The following is a 12,881-nucleotide window of genomic DNA, read 5'->3' as shown; positions in this document are numbered from 1 at the left end:
CAGGATTGCGCCCCGGGCCAAAGGCAGGCACCAAACCACTGAGCCACCCAGGGATCCCAACTTTCTTTTTTTTTAAATAGAAACCATAAATACCAAACTCCTATTTATTTAATCCATAAGTCTGAGATTTCCTTCCTATTTTAAGAAATAATCTTCTAAAAAATAATTTATATGTTATACTTATCCAATATTTGAACTTACTTGTACTTAAAAGTTTATATTCATTGCCTTCATGTCATTATTTACTCCAAGTTTTTGCTATAGGCTTTATCTTGAATGTGTAAGACCATTCACCGTGCATAGAAGTCCCTGTATTCCTCTGGTAATTCAGCCAGTGTTTTTAAAGCTCTGTCCAAAATTTGTGCAGCTCTTGATGCTGCTGTAGGATCTTTGTTTCCATAGGTATCTGTTTTATCATAGCATTCAGATGGAAGGTGCTTCCAAAAGACATTCACTCTCACTCCAAACTTCAGAAATTACGTTATGGAACCATAAAGCAGGAGTGAATAATACATCTCTAGCTTTAAGGGAACATTCATACCTTCTAGCCTTGGAAAACAGTGGATATTTAGCTAAGTTTGGGTTATCTATATCCAGGACTTCTGATTTAGTACCTGATAAATATAAAGACTGGGCATCTCAAGGACTGAATAGTACAACATGCTTTTTTCCTGTCACTTGTATTAAGAAGTTATCCATTACATCATGGTGGGTCCAAAGCTGTAATCCTGGCAAGCTAATTCGAAAAACACTGGAAAAGAATTGCTCCTCTCCGAAAAATTTTGGAAACTTGATATCTCCTTCCAGTAAAGGAAACTGCTTTCTGATATCTGCAACATCATTTCTAGGGTCTTCTCCAAGTGACCGTAAGTAGTACTTCTCATTCTTTGAAATAAAGAATTCTTCATGCTTTTCTTCAGCTGCCCTCTGAACCAACTTATCAAAAGGTAAAGTTCTGCAGGTAGAGCTGCTGCATAAACTGATCCTGCAAAACGCCCTCAAGCTGGGGTACTGGGAGATGCTGCCAGGCGATGGTTTCTCACCAATTTAAAACTTTCTTTGAAAAAGATAAGTAAAACAGACAACATTACAGCAAAATTAAGAGGTAGAGAGAAGGCACTAATAATTTACATTAAATAGGAAGAAGAAAGAGATATCCCTCTTGGTGTTTTGTTTCTTCCTCATCTTTTCTTGTTGACCTCAAAAATAAAACTGCTAGTTATTTTATCAGCAAAAATGGGCTTATTTGGGAATAGCAGAGAATTACAGTTTGGGATAATCAAGCTATAGACAAAACCATTGGCAAGTCCCTAGAACAAAAGGCGAGGGCTGAGGCTAATGGCTCTTCACTGGCTGAGCTATGACAGCTTCTCACTGTCTGGCTGCTGTTGGGGCAGGAGGAGGAAAACCTTTCTTTCTTCTGCTGGGATATTAAAGTAGTGGCTAAAGCAGTAATGGACTTGCATGATACCTGGTTGGGTCTGCAATGGAATACCAGTGGTTGGGCACTGGAGCTCCCCTACTGGCCTCCTCACTCCATTGTAGTGAGGCTTCCCTTGATGAATTTCCATACTCCACACTTTAATCTTTGCTCAGGCTGACAGGGCAGCCAGCTGTTTCCTGCCTGAAATCATTCTTTGTTTTCCTTTTCTTCCCGGAGAGTCTCGGAACAGTAAGGCAACTGGGTCTTAGCCATCTGGTCCCTGCTCACTTCATCAGCATGAATTTTCACCTTAGCTCTGCCCACGTATGGATCCTCCAGCATTTCCCCAAAAAGCCTGGGCTGTGCCTGCTTCCGTGTGTCAGTTGGCCTGCCTCCCCCGTCTGGATCCTATTCCAACTCATTGTCTGGGCAACCTACTCTTCAGTTCACCGGATTCAGCTAAAGTATATTCCTCTCTTTAGAATGACTTCCCCATGTGTGCCCCCCATTTCTGACACCTTTCTCTAAAATGTTCTGAGGACAGACATTGCCATCCACTTCCTCATTCCCTAACACAGAGAAGAGCCCTAAATATTCAGTAGATGCTTGGGGAGCAAAGGAGTGAAATAGCTACACAGCTCCTGGGCAGGAGGCATGGCAGCCCCTGAGTGGGGTGGTCTATGCCCCATCTCCCTGATTTAGGGCTCTCTGGATGAATAGGGAGGGAAGGAAAGGGATTTGAGGCCCAGCCTGTTACACGGGGACAAGAGGGGAAACAAATGATGGTCATATATGCACTGGCAATTTGTGACATGCTTGATTCATTCATTCATTCATTCATTCATTCATTCATTCATTCATGTGTCTACTGCAAGCAAAGTGCAGCAATGGGCTCTGGGGATAGAGCCATGAGCTAGAGTGCTGAGGTCCTTTCCTTATGGAGCTTACATGCTGGTGGTGGCGACAGGGGAGGGGGCACAGGCAACAAAGGAGTACGGTTTCCTGGTTGTAACTATGGAATATAATCACAAATAATAACAAATATGTAATGAAGGAACTAGAAATATGTACAGTGTGATGGAGCATACAGGAGGCTACTTCACTGTCAATGGACACTAAATGTTCTGTATGAGGCTACCATTTAAGCCAAGGCTGTTGACAAGAGGGAACTAGATTGGCTGAGAGAGGAGAACACACTAGGCTGAGGAGGCAGAAAATGCAAAGACCCTAAGGCAGAAATGGATTTGACATACCTGAGGCCCAGGGAGAAAGCCACTGCGGCCAAAGCACCATGAGCCAAGGCAGTGTTGGGCGACGACACCTGACAGGGACCAGGAAAGCCTGCTGGGATTCATTCTTTGAGGTTTCATTCATTCATTGCAGTGCATGGGGCTGTAGGCCACAGTGACCAAGTTCAGCCCTGAGATCTTCCACCCACTCAAATGATAAATACTGGATTCCTGTTCTGGTACAGAGGTGCCTCCAGAATTCTGCATAGTAGGGACTATGGGGTACCAAGCTAGGAAACTTACCTTAAAACTGTGTTGTGGGGCACCTGGATGGTTCAGTTGGTTGAGCATCCAACTCTTGATTTTGGCTCAGTCATGATCTCAGAGTCGTGGGACTGAGCCCTGCATCGGGCCTCAAGCTCAGTGCAGGGTCTGCCCGAGATTCTCTCCCTCTGCCCCTCCCTACCCCTGCTTGTGCTCTCTCTAAATAAAGAAATAACATCTTTTTAAAAAACTGTGTTGCAATAGGAAACATGGTATTTTTATTTAGTTGTGAAATATAAAGGGAAAAAAAAATACCCATCTTGGCCAACAGACACATGAAAAGATGTTCAGCGGGACGCCTGGGTGGCTCAGTGGTTGAGGCGTGATCCTGGGGTCCTGGGATCGAGTCCTGAATTGCGCTCTCCACAGGGAGCCTGCTTCTCCTTCTGCCTGTGTCTCTGCCTCTGTGTCTCTCATGAATAAATGAATAAAATCTTAAAAAAAAAAAGATGCTCATCATCACTTTTCATGAGGGAAACACAAATCAAAACCACAATGAGCTATCACCTCACACCTGTCCTAATGGCTAAAATCAACAACACAGAAACAACAGGTATTAATGAGGATATGGAGAAACAGCAACCCTTGTGCACTGTTGGTGGAAATGCAAACTGGGGATCCCTGAGTGGCGCAGCAGTTTGGCGCCTGCCTTTGGCCCAGGGTGCGATCCTGGAGATCCGGGATCGAATCCCACATCGGGCTCCCGGTGCATGGAGCCTGCTTCTCCCTCTGCCTGTGTCTCTGCCTCTCTCTCTCTCTGTGACTATCATAAATAAATAAATTTAAAAGAAATTAAAAAAAGGAAATGCAAACTGGTGCAGCCACTGCGGAAAAGAGTTTGGAGGTTCCTCAAAAAGTTAAAAATAGATCATAATGTATGATCCAGCAATCACACTACCCAAAGAATACAAAAACACTAATTCAAATGGATATATACACACCTATGTTTATAGCAGCATTATTTATGATAGCTATGGAAGCAGCCAGTGTCCACTGATTGATGAATGGGTAAAGAAGATGTGGTATACACACACAATAGAGTATTATTCAGCCATGAAAAGTCTGAAATCTGGCTATTTGCAACAATATGTATGGACCCAGAGGATATAATGCTAAGTGAAATAAGTCAGTCAGAGAGACATATATCATATGATCTCACTTATACGTGGAATCCAGGAAACACAACAAATGAACAAAGGAAAATAAGAGAGAGAGACAAGCCAAGAAACAGACTCCTTAGGGAACACACTGATAGCCCCCAGAGGAAAGGTGTGGGGATGGGCTAAATAGATGAACACAGGGAGTTTTTTTTTTTTTTCACAAGGTGGTTAATGGAAGTGTTGAACCACTATATCATACACCTGAAACTAATAGAACACTGTATATTGAGTAACTGGAATTAAAGAAGAAACTTAAAGTAAAAATAAATAAATAACCATCTTTCCTAAAGACGGCTTTATTCGTTCAGTCTTTTATAAAAGATTCCATTTATTTATTCATGTGGGACACACAGAGAGAGGCAGACTTCCCGGGGGGAGCCCAACGTGGGACTCCCTCCTAGGACCCCAGGATCACGCCCTGAGCCAAACAAAGGCAGGTGCTCAACCGCTGAGCCACCCAGGCATCTGTATTTATTCAGTCTTTAAGGAAGATTAAGACACCTGCGGTCACTGCGGGCGCTGGTGGAGATCACTAGGCATGGACAGTCCTCCGCAGGGGGCAGTCCCGGGCCGCCTCATGGAGGCTGCTCCCTCCCTCCCAGGACGTGTGCGCAGAAGGGAGAATAAGGACGCAGGTCCACACCCACCTTCCTGCGAAGGGCGGCGACCGCCCCAGCCTCCGCCCTCCGAGGCCAGGAACGGCCGGGGTCGCGGGGGCGGGGCGTCTCGGGGACGGGGCGGGGCGGGCGTCTCGGGGGCGGGGCGTCTCGTCTCGGGGGCGGGGCGTCTCGGGGACGAGGCGGGGCGGGCGTCTCGGGGGCGGGGCGTCTCGTCTCGGGGGCGGGGCGGGCGTCGCGAGGGTGGGGCGTCTCGTCTCGGGGGCGGGGCGGGCGTCTTGGGGGAGGGGCGTCTCATCTCGGGGGCGGGGCGTCGCGCGCGGCGCAGCGGCCGCCTGGCGGTGGGTACCGGGCCTGTTGGGTGTTGCTGCTCCGCCCACCAGGCCCGGTCCCGGCGCTGCCGCCCGCCTCTCGGTCCCTGGACTGGCCCGGCCAGGCCGGGAGCGACACCGAGGCCCTGGCGCAGCCGCCGCCGCCGCCGCCGCCGCCGCCGCCGCCGCCGCCGCCGCCGCCGCCGCCGCGTGCGCACACGTCGCCGGGGCCAGTGAAGGCGGGCGGAGGCCCCAACCGCCGCCTGGGCAGCGTCCGGGGCGCGCCGATGTCTTCGCCGCCAGGCCGCCGGGCCCGCCTGTGGTCCCCCGGGGCCGGCCGCTCGTCCGCGGCTCGCGAGGCGCTGCGGCGCCGCCTCCTGGGCCTTATCGAGGGCAACCGAGTGATGATCTTCAGCAAGAGCTACTGCCCGCACAGCACGCGGGTAGGCGGCGCGGGGCCGGCCGGGGGCCGGGGCGGGGGCGGGCGGGGGCGGGCGGGGGGCGGCCCGAGAGCTCCTCCCTCCTCGACGCTGGGGCGCGGGTGCGGCGGGTCCAGCCCCCCCGCGCGGCGGTGGGGCCGCGTCCGGGAGGGGTGACCCGGAACCCGGCCTGGCCCCGCTGCCCGGGCGGCCCCGCCGCTGCCCACCTCCTAGCTCCCCGCACTTGTTCTGGGGCCTCGGCCTTGGCTTAACCGCCGGGTCCTCCTTCCGGCTGTTAGCCGGACAGTGGCTTCTTGGGGAGTTTATTTGGAGAGATCAAAGGTATTTCCAGAAAGGCTTTGCCTGGTAGAAGGTTGGTGTGGGGGGCACCCGGGTGGCGCAGCGGTTCAGCGCCGCCTGCAGCCCGGGGCGTGATCCTGGAGACCGGGATCGAGGCCCTCATCGGGCTCCCCGCAGGGAGCCTGCTTCTCCCCCTGCCTGTGTCTCTACCTCTCTCTGTGTCTCTCATGAGTAAATAAATAAAATCTAAAAAGAAGAAGAAGAAGAAGAAGGATGGTGCGAGGAGAGGCCACGACTTGGGAGGAAACTGGAACGGGATTCAGATCCCACTTCCCAACTGAGCGACCTTGACGGGGTTACAGACCCCCGGGAGCGCTGGTTTCTCCATCTTGTAAAATGGACATAAGGAAGGGTGAGGGTGGCACCAGTGATGGGTGATTTCAGCTGTCTTGCACACTACCTTGACTCTGCGGGCCTAGCCGGGAGAACAGCATTATTTTTACAGACACATTCGTTCTTAGTGGAAACAGTAACCCAGTTAGAAACGAACCTTTGGAAGATGAGCCCATCTGTATGATAGGGACTTTCACTATTTTGAACTATACATTATGGAAAGTTGAAATAACGATACATGGAATATGCAAAAACATAACCTTATCTGGTTAGGCTTGTCAAATTATAGGCTGTGTTTTTCGGACATATTTTCAAGTTTACATTGCCCTATACATTGTTTTAGAAAACATGTATGTCATGCATATACATCTTAAAGAATAATAAAACACCAGCATTTTGGAAACCTTGGATGCGTCTCCCACAACCTTGAAAAATAAAGCTGCCCATTATCTCACCAGCAAAATGAGTTTATTCAGGAATAGCAGAGAATTATAATCCAGGACAAGCAAACTACTATAAAACCAGAGGCAAAACCATAGGATGTCTGCTGAACAGAAGAGAGGGATGCTGTTTTATAGAGGAAGTGGGTGGTGGTGTTGGGAGGGCTGTTGTAAACAAAGAGTCCATTGGAGTAAACTGGGAGCTCCCAGCGTAATGGCTCTTCACTGGCTGTGTTATGACAGTCCCTTGTTGGCAGGGCTGTTCCCTGGGGGAGGAGAAAGCCATTCTCCTTTCTGCTGGGGTAGTGAAGTAGTATCTGAGCAAGGACCTTCTCTTCCTTGTTGGGTTTTGCAGTTGAAGAGCATGATAGGGCATGAGAGCTACCCCTGCTAAATCTCCCAGCTACATTTTAGTGAGGTTTTCCCTTATTAATATTCATGTTGCATACTCCTCCCTCCCCCCAGGTTTAACCACTATCCAAAATTCCTTGCTTTTCTTTACAGTTTTATCAGGTACATGTATGTCCTTAAATGATATTTTGTTCTTTTGGCTTGTTTTGGTACTTTATGTAAGTAGAATCATACATATGTATTATTTTGCATTTTTTCTCCTGAATTATGTTTTAGAGATTCACGCACGTTGGTATCTGTAGCTGTGGTTTGTTAATTTTCATACCTGTAATCGCTAGGATGACTCATAACACAGTTTATTGGTTGTGCTGTGTCTAGTATTTTGTATTTGAAAACAATACAGCTGTGCCTTTTCTTGCACATAACTTCCGGTGCATGTAAGTAACACTTATCTTAGAGGAGATTTCTTGAAGCTGAATTGCTGGGCCATAGAGGATGCATGATTTCTACATTACCTAAGTGATGCCAAGACTTTTTTCCAAGTGATTATACCAATTTACTCTCCCACTGGCAGTGCATAACAGTTCCTTTTGCTCTGCTTGCTTGCCAACAGTTGATACATTTAATTATTGCCATTCTGGCAGTTATGAAATAGTAGTTTACTGTGGCTTTAATTTTGCATTTCCCTGAGGAAGTTGAACATATTCTCTTGTGTTTATAGGTCCTTTGGCTTTCCTCATCTATGAAACGTTCACATCTTTTGCTTATTTCTCTATCACATTTTTATTTTTGTGCTGATTTGTAGGTGTTCTTTGTATAGTTTGTATACTAATCCTTGGAGATATATATATATATATATATATATATATATATCCCAAGTTTAATGTAGTTGAGTCTGTCACTTATTTATTCCTTTGATAGCTTGTGCTTTTTACATCACATTTAAGAAACTGTTTCTGTGGAGATACTCTCCTGTTTTAAGTCCTGAAAGTTTTAGATTGTGCTTTTCACACTCACCTTCTTTATTCCACCTGTACTTGATGCTGATGGTGTGAGTGCGGAGCCAGTTTTTTTTTTTTTTCTTTATAACTCATTAGTTACCTCTGCTTCATTTGTTGGAGAATCCATCCATTCTGTGCTACTGTGAATGCTCACTCATCAACCATCCAGTTCTTATATATGCATTGGTCTATTTCCAGGTGCTGCTTTCTTCTCCTTCCTCCTTCCTCCTCCTCCTCCTTCTTTTATCCTATGGAGCTTATAAAAGGGCCAAGAGATCAGGACTGTGCTTGTCTACTGCTATATTGCTGGAGCCTAGAACAGTGTCAGGCATGTAATGTGCACTGAATTAATAAATGGCCTTAGATCATTCTAGTTAAACCTTTGCTGATGCAGAAAATCTTAGAACAAATGATCCTCCACTCTGTGTTTTGTCAATACTTCCAATAATGTGGCCACTAGTTTCAGCCCCATTACATAATTGGACAGCTCCAATTATTAGAATTTTTTATTTTAAACTGAGGCAAAATTTGTCTCTCTGAAACATTTACTCAGTTTTGGAGTTGAGTGTTACTCCAGTGTGTAGAGTTAAGAATCCTGCTTCTTGGATGGCAGATCTTTTAGTATTTTCCCTTGTCTGGCCAAGTAGTCCACTTTATGTACTCATATCATCTATATGCACACATGATACTTCGTTAATTTGATTGTGTAATAGCTTGACTGAACCTTCCAGATGTATCACCCCAAATTGAACACCATATTCCACATCTGTCCTACCTGCACAGAGTCCAGTTGAGAGTTCTGTACCTTGACTGGGCCACTAATATCACTCAATAAGTGTTATGGGGGCCCAGTGTTGTGGGGACAAGAAAATGAATAAACTGTTGTCTTTCTTCCCAAGAACACATAGCCCAGTGAGCAGTAATCAACTAGCTGTCTTGTCCTGGAAGAAGTGCCTATAGAAGGCAAGGGCTATGGGAATGAGAGACAAAGATAATTGCTTCTGTGGGGGATCAGAAAATTTCCGGGTAAACTGTTTAAGTTGTTCCTTGAGGGATACATTGAATATCTATAGTTAAGAAAAAATCTAGCTAAGGAATTAGTATAAGCAAAACTAGGAGATGATGAAATGAAAATAGTGTGGCTGGACAGAGGAAATACAATAGAAATCAGGAGAGTGGGCAGCCCGGGTGGCTCAGCGGTTTAGCGCGCCTTAGGCCCAGGGCCTGATCCTGGAGACCCGGGATCGAGTCCCACATCAGGCTCCTTGCATGGAGCCTGCTTCTCCCTCTGCCTGTGTCTCTGCTTCTCTCTTTCCTCTCTGTGTATTCTCAGAAATAAATAAAATTTTTAAAAAATCAGGAGAGCAAATTGGAAAACAGCTGGAAATTTATTTTCAAAGTGGTATTGACAAGACTTTAAAATGCTCACTGGTAAGTGTGGACTTGATATAGGCAGAGTCATCTGAGACTTTTGAGAAGAGATGTGAAAGAAAAGTCTGTAATTTGAAATCTGGCAGTGGTGTGAAGATACAACTAAGTGTGGAGGGGGATCCCTGGGTGGCGCAGCGGTTTGGCGCCTGCCTTTGGCCCAAGGCGCGATCCTGGAGACCCGGGATCGAATCCCACATCGGGCTTCCGGTGCGTGGAGCCTGCTTCTCCCTCTGCCTGTGTCTCTGCCTCTCTCTCTCTCTCTCTATCATAAATAAATAAAAATTTTAAAAAAATAATTTCTGTTACCTTTCTTCATCTCCTTAACATAATTTTATTTAATTCTTTGAACATATTTGTCATGGCTGCTTTGTATAGTTACTATGACATGTGGGCCTTCTCAGAGGCTTTCTCTTGTCTGCTTTTCTTCTTGTCGATGGATCCACTTTCCTGTTTCTTTGAAGTGCCTAGTAGTTGTTTTTTTTTTTTTTTTTAGAACCAGGACATTTTAGGTGGGATATTAGAGCAATTCCAGATACTGACTCCTCCCTCTCTGTGGCTTTCTTTTTTTATGATTAAAAAAATTTATTAGAGAGGGAGAGCTCAGAAGGAGAGGCAGACTCCCCACTGAGCAGAGAGCAGGATGTGAGGCTCTATCCCAGGACCTTGACATCATGACCTGAGCCAAAGGCAGATGGTTAACCAGTGGGGAGCCACCTAGGCACCCCACTGCAGCTTGTTTTTGTTTGCTGGTTTATTTCTCTACAGTAAGTTGGCAGGATTATCTTAGGGAAGTTTATTTCCACTGAAAGATGGAGCCTCTGATGTCACTTCTCAGAGTGTGCCCTCTTGGATATGTGCACAGTCACCCTGGAGTGAGAGACATTTTAGCAGGGCTCTAGTTGAACTATATTATGCTTTTCTTTGTCTTTTTCCTTTTTAATTTATTAACTTTTCATTTTAACTCCAGTTAGTTAGTATACAGTGTTTTTTAGTTTCAGATGTACGACACAGTGATTCAGCAATTCCATACAGTCTTGGAACAGGTGCAGTCCTTAATCCCCATCACCTGATTTGTGTTAGGTTTTCTGTCTCTTGGTATCATACCCAGATGTTAGGCCCTTCTGATTGAAGGCTAGTTGCTGTATTGTTTTTGACAATGTCCTGTGAATTGTGAAACAATTCACACCATACAGGGACTATTCTTAACGATCTCTGTCCCGGTTTCCTCTGGTAAACTTGCTGGCTTGCAGTTTAGCCTGGTTAACCTAAGGAAGCTACCAGCCTTCTCTGTTGCTTACCACCAAAATCTCCACTGTTTCCAAGAGTGCCTTTAGATTTGACCTTCCCCACAGTCTATTTCAAATACAGGCATTTCTTTTGGATAGAACTTGGGAGCTCTTTGATCTTCTAGTTTACCTCTTGCCCCTGGGCAAAATCTCTGAGACCTTGCTTCAGAGCCCGGGGTAGGCCAGTGACCTGGTTCTCTTGGAGTGCCAACCCTGCTTTATGAACAGGGCTCTGGGTGGGGACTGTGACCTCTTGTCTTCTTGGCTTACCTCTCTCCGCCTGAACCCTCGCTCTATAATGGTTTCAGCCTGGGGTAGAGCCTTTGCTCTGTGATTGGGGGTTGGGTGGAAGAAGGGAGGAAAGGAGCCCCATGTCATTAGCCACACTCTCCAGGAAGGTAGCCTTTGCCACGCAGAGCTCTGGGGAGACTGAGAAGTACTGGTGGCCTGCCTCTTCTGGTGCCGGCAACTGCAGGGCTTAGGGAGCCTCGTTTTCTTGTCCACACTCACCTAGGTGGCACTCCTATCAAGCTGTCCGAGGGCAGAGGAGGGAGGAACAGGAACACTTTGTTCTTAGTGCCATCTACCAGATCTTCTAGACTAAACGTTTCATTTGCTGTGTGCCCTTTGGACAATTCCCAGAGACTTTAAATGGCTGGGTTTTTTGTTTTCTTTCTTTAATAATCTTCACCAGTTGTGGGTGTCTCACCAGGGAGCAGATGTGCCAGGCCCCCAGTGTCTCCATCTTGGAAGAGAAACAACCAGCTTTATCTTGAGGGCTGAGGGCCCTGGAAGGTGTTAAGTAATGATGATGAGTAGGTCATAAAACACCTCTCTGTGGTTGTGATTTAGAGAACTGGATGTTTACTTTGGACACGTTTATGCCCCTTTTTCATAACTGTCGAATTTTTGTGAGAGTAAAACCCCAGGTAAATTTCTGTTACAGGTTAAGGAACTGTTTTCTTCTCTGGGAGTTGCATGTAATATCTTGGAACTGGATCAAATTGGTAAGTAGAAAGGGTAGGTAGTGTATACTTTTGTTGTAATAAACGTCAACAAGATTGACTACTTCCTATTTGCTTTGTTCAATTCAGTTTTCTCCTGTCTCTTTGGGTTGGGTGAGTTGTTTTTGTCTACATTCACCCAGGCAGAAAATAGAACTCTCTATGGCAAATAATTTGGTGTAGATTTTTTTATTTATATACTTTTCATATTTGAGAGACATTAGCAGGAAGAAGATGTATAAACTGCTAACCCTGAAGTATTTCAGGCATTTCATGTGTATCTGCCAACTTTCTGGCAAAATAGATGAAGTTGTATTAGTTGAAAAGAAGCTACTGCGTTTCCTCATTGTATTATGCAGGAGGGGAAACACATTAATTTTTTACTTTATACTTTTTGATTTTTGTCATCATGTGTCCACCCATCTAATGTTAACCAACCATTTTACACACACATGTGATCTGCAAGGGTGCGAACAGGGTGGTGAACAGAAAAGAGTTTGATCTTTGCCTTCACCAGACTTCACCAACTCCTTTTAGCCTTGTATCCTAAACAAGCAAAATGTTCTTAAATCTTTGAGACTGCTACAGTGTATACCAAATAGGGCAGTCTTAAGTAGTCGTGGCCTTGTTATATTTTTAGGGGTAGAGGAGACATTTTGGACTACGGATCATAAAGAGTTTTCAAATGTAATTGTAGGAAGTATTTTCTGAGTTATTACAGTTGAAGCAGTTTTATCCCGATATTTGCTCTTTAAAGAGGATTTTTACTTTTTGTCTTGGCATGGCCATTGAATGATATATCAAAATCTAATTTAGAAGGGTTCGTTTTAAATGAATTTGTAGATTTGTCTTTATCCTTTTAGGTTGCCTTTGAAAACGGGCATTTCCCCTTCTTGAGTAATCATTTCATGAAGTTATATAATATGTAAATACCGATCCTTATGGGTGTGTGCATGTGAGCATCTGGTGTTGTAACACTTCTGTTCAACTCCCAGAAGTTTCGAACCCTTTTGATGTTCTTATACATTTAAGTCTTTATTCTTCAGATGATGGAGCCAATGTCCAGGAAGTACTGTCAGAAATCACTAATCAGAGAACTGTACCCAATATTTTTGTGAATAAAGTGCATATGGGTGGATGTGACCGAACTTTCCAGGTAATAATATGTTTTTAACGCCATTTGTTCAAGTTT

At 45.5% G+C, this 12,881-nt stretch overlaps 1 protein-coding gene and 1 pseudogene across 1 annotated transcript in view; one reads left to right on the top strand and one right to left on the bottom strand.

Annotated features, from left to right (window-relative positions):
* Window positions 1-242: 242 nt before the first annotated feature.
* Window positions 243-1,765, bottom strand: LOC129521600 (tRNA wybutosine-synthesizing protein 5-like; annotated as a pseudogene).
* Window positions 1,766-2,929: 1,164 nt separating this feature from the next.
* The window catches only part of TXNRD3 (thioredoxin reductase 3), a 49,853-nt gene continuing 39,901 nt past the window's right edge, over window positions 2,930-12,881 (top strand). The window contains exons 1-4 of the mRNA XM_055343224.1: window positions 2,930-2,934; window positions 4,796-5,507; window positions 11,632-11,692; window positions 12,736-12,845. Coding sequence (XP_055199199.1) covers window positions 2,930-2,934; window positions 4,796-5,507; window positions 11,632-11,692; window positions 12,736-12,845 — 888 coding nt within the window. The remainder of the gene's footprint in view (window positions 2,935-4,795; window positions 5,508-11,631; window positions 11,693-12,735; window positions 12,846-12,881) is intronic.

This window comes from Nyctereutes procyonoides, unplaced genomic scaffold, assembly GCF_905146905.1.
Source record: "Nyctereutes procyonoides isolate TBG_1078 unplaced genomic scaffold, NYPRO_anot_genome, whole genome shotgun sequence".
In the NCBI taxonomy this organism is placed as follows: Eukaryota; Metazoa; Chordata; class Mammalia; order Carnivora; family Canidae; genus Nyctereutes; species Nyctereutes procyonoides.
The sequence above is the reverse complement of the archived record's forward strand: the minus strand, read 5'-3'. Positions and strand labels throughout refer to the sequence as shown.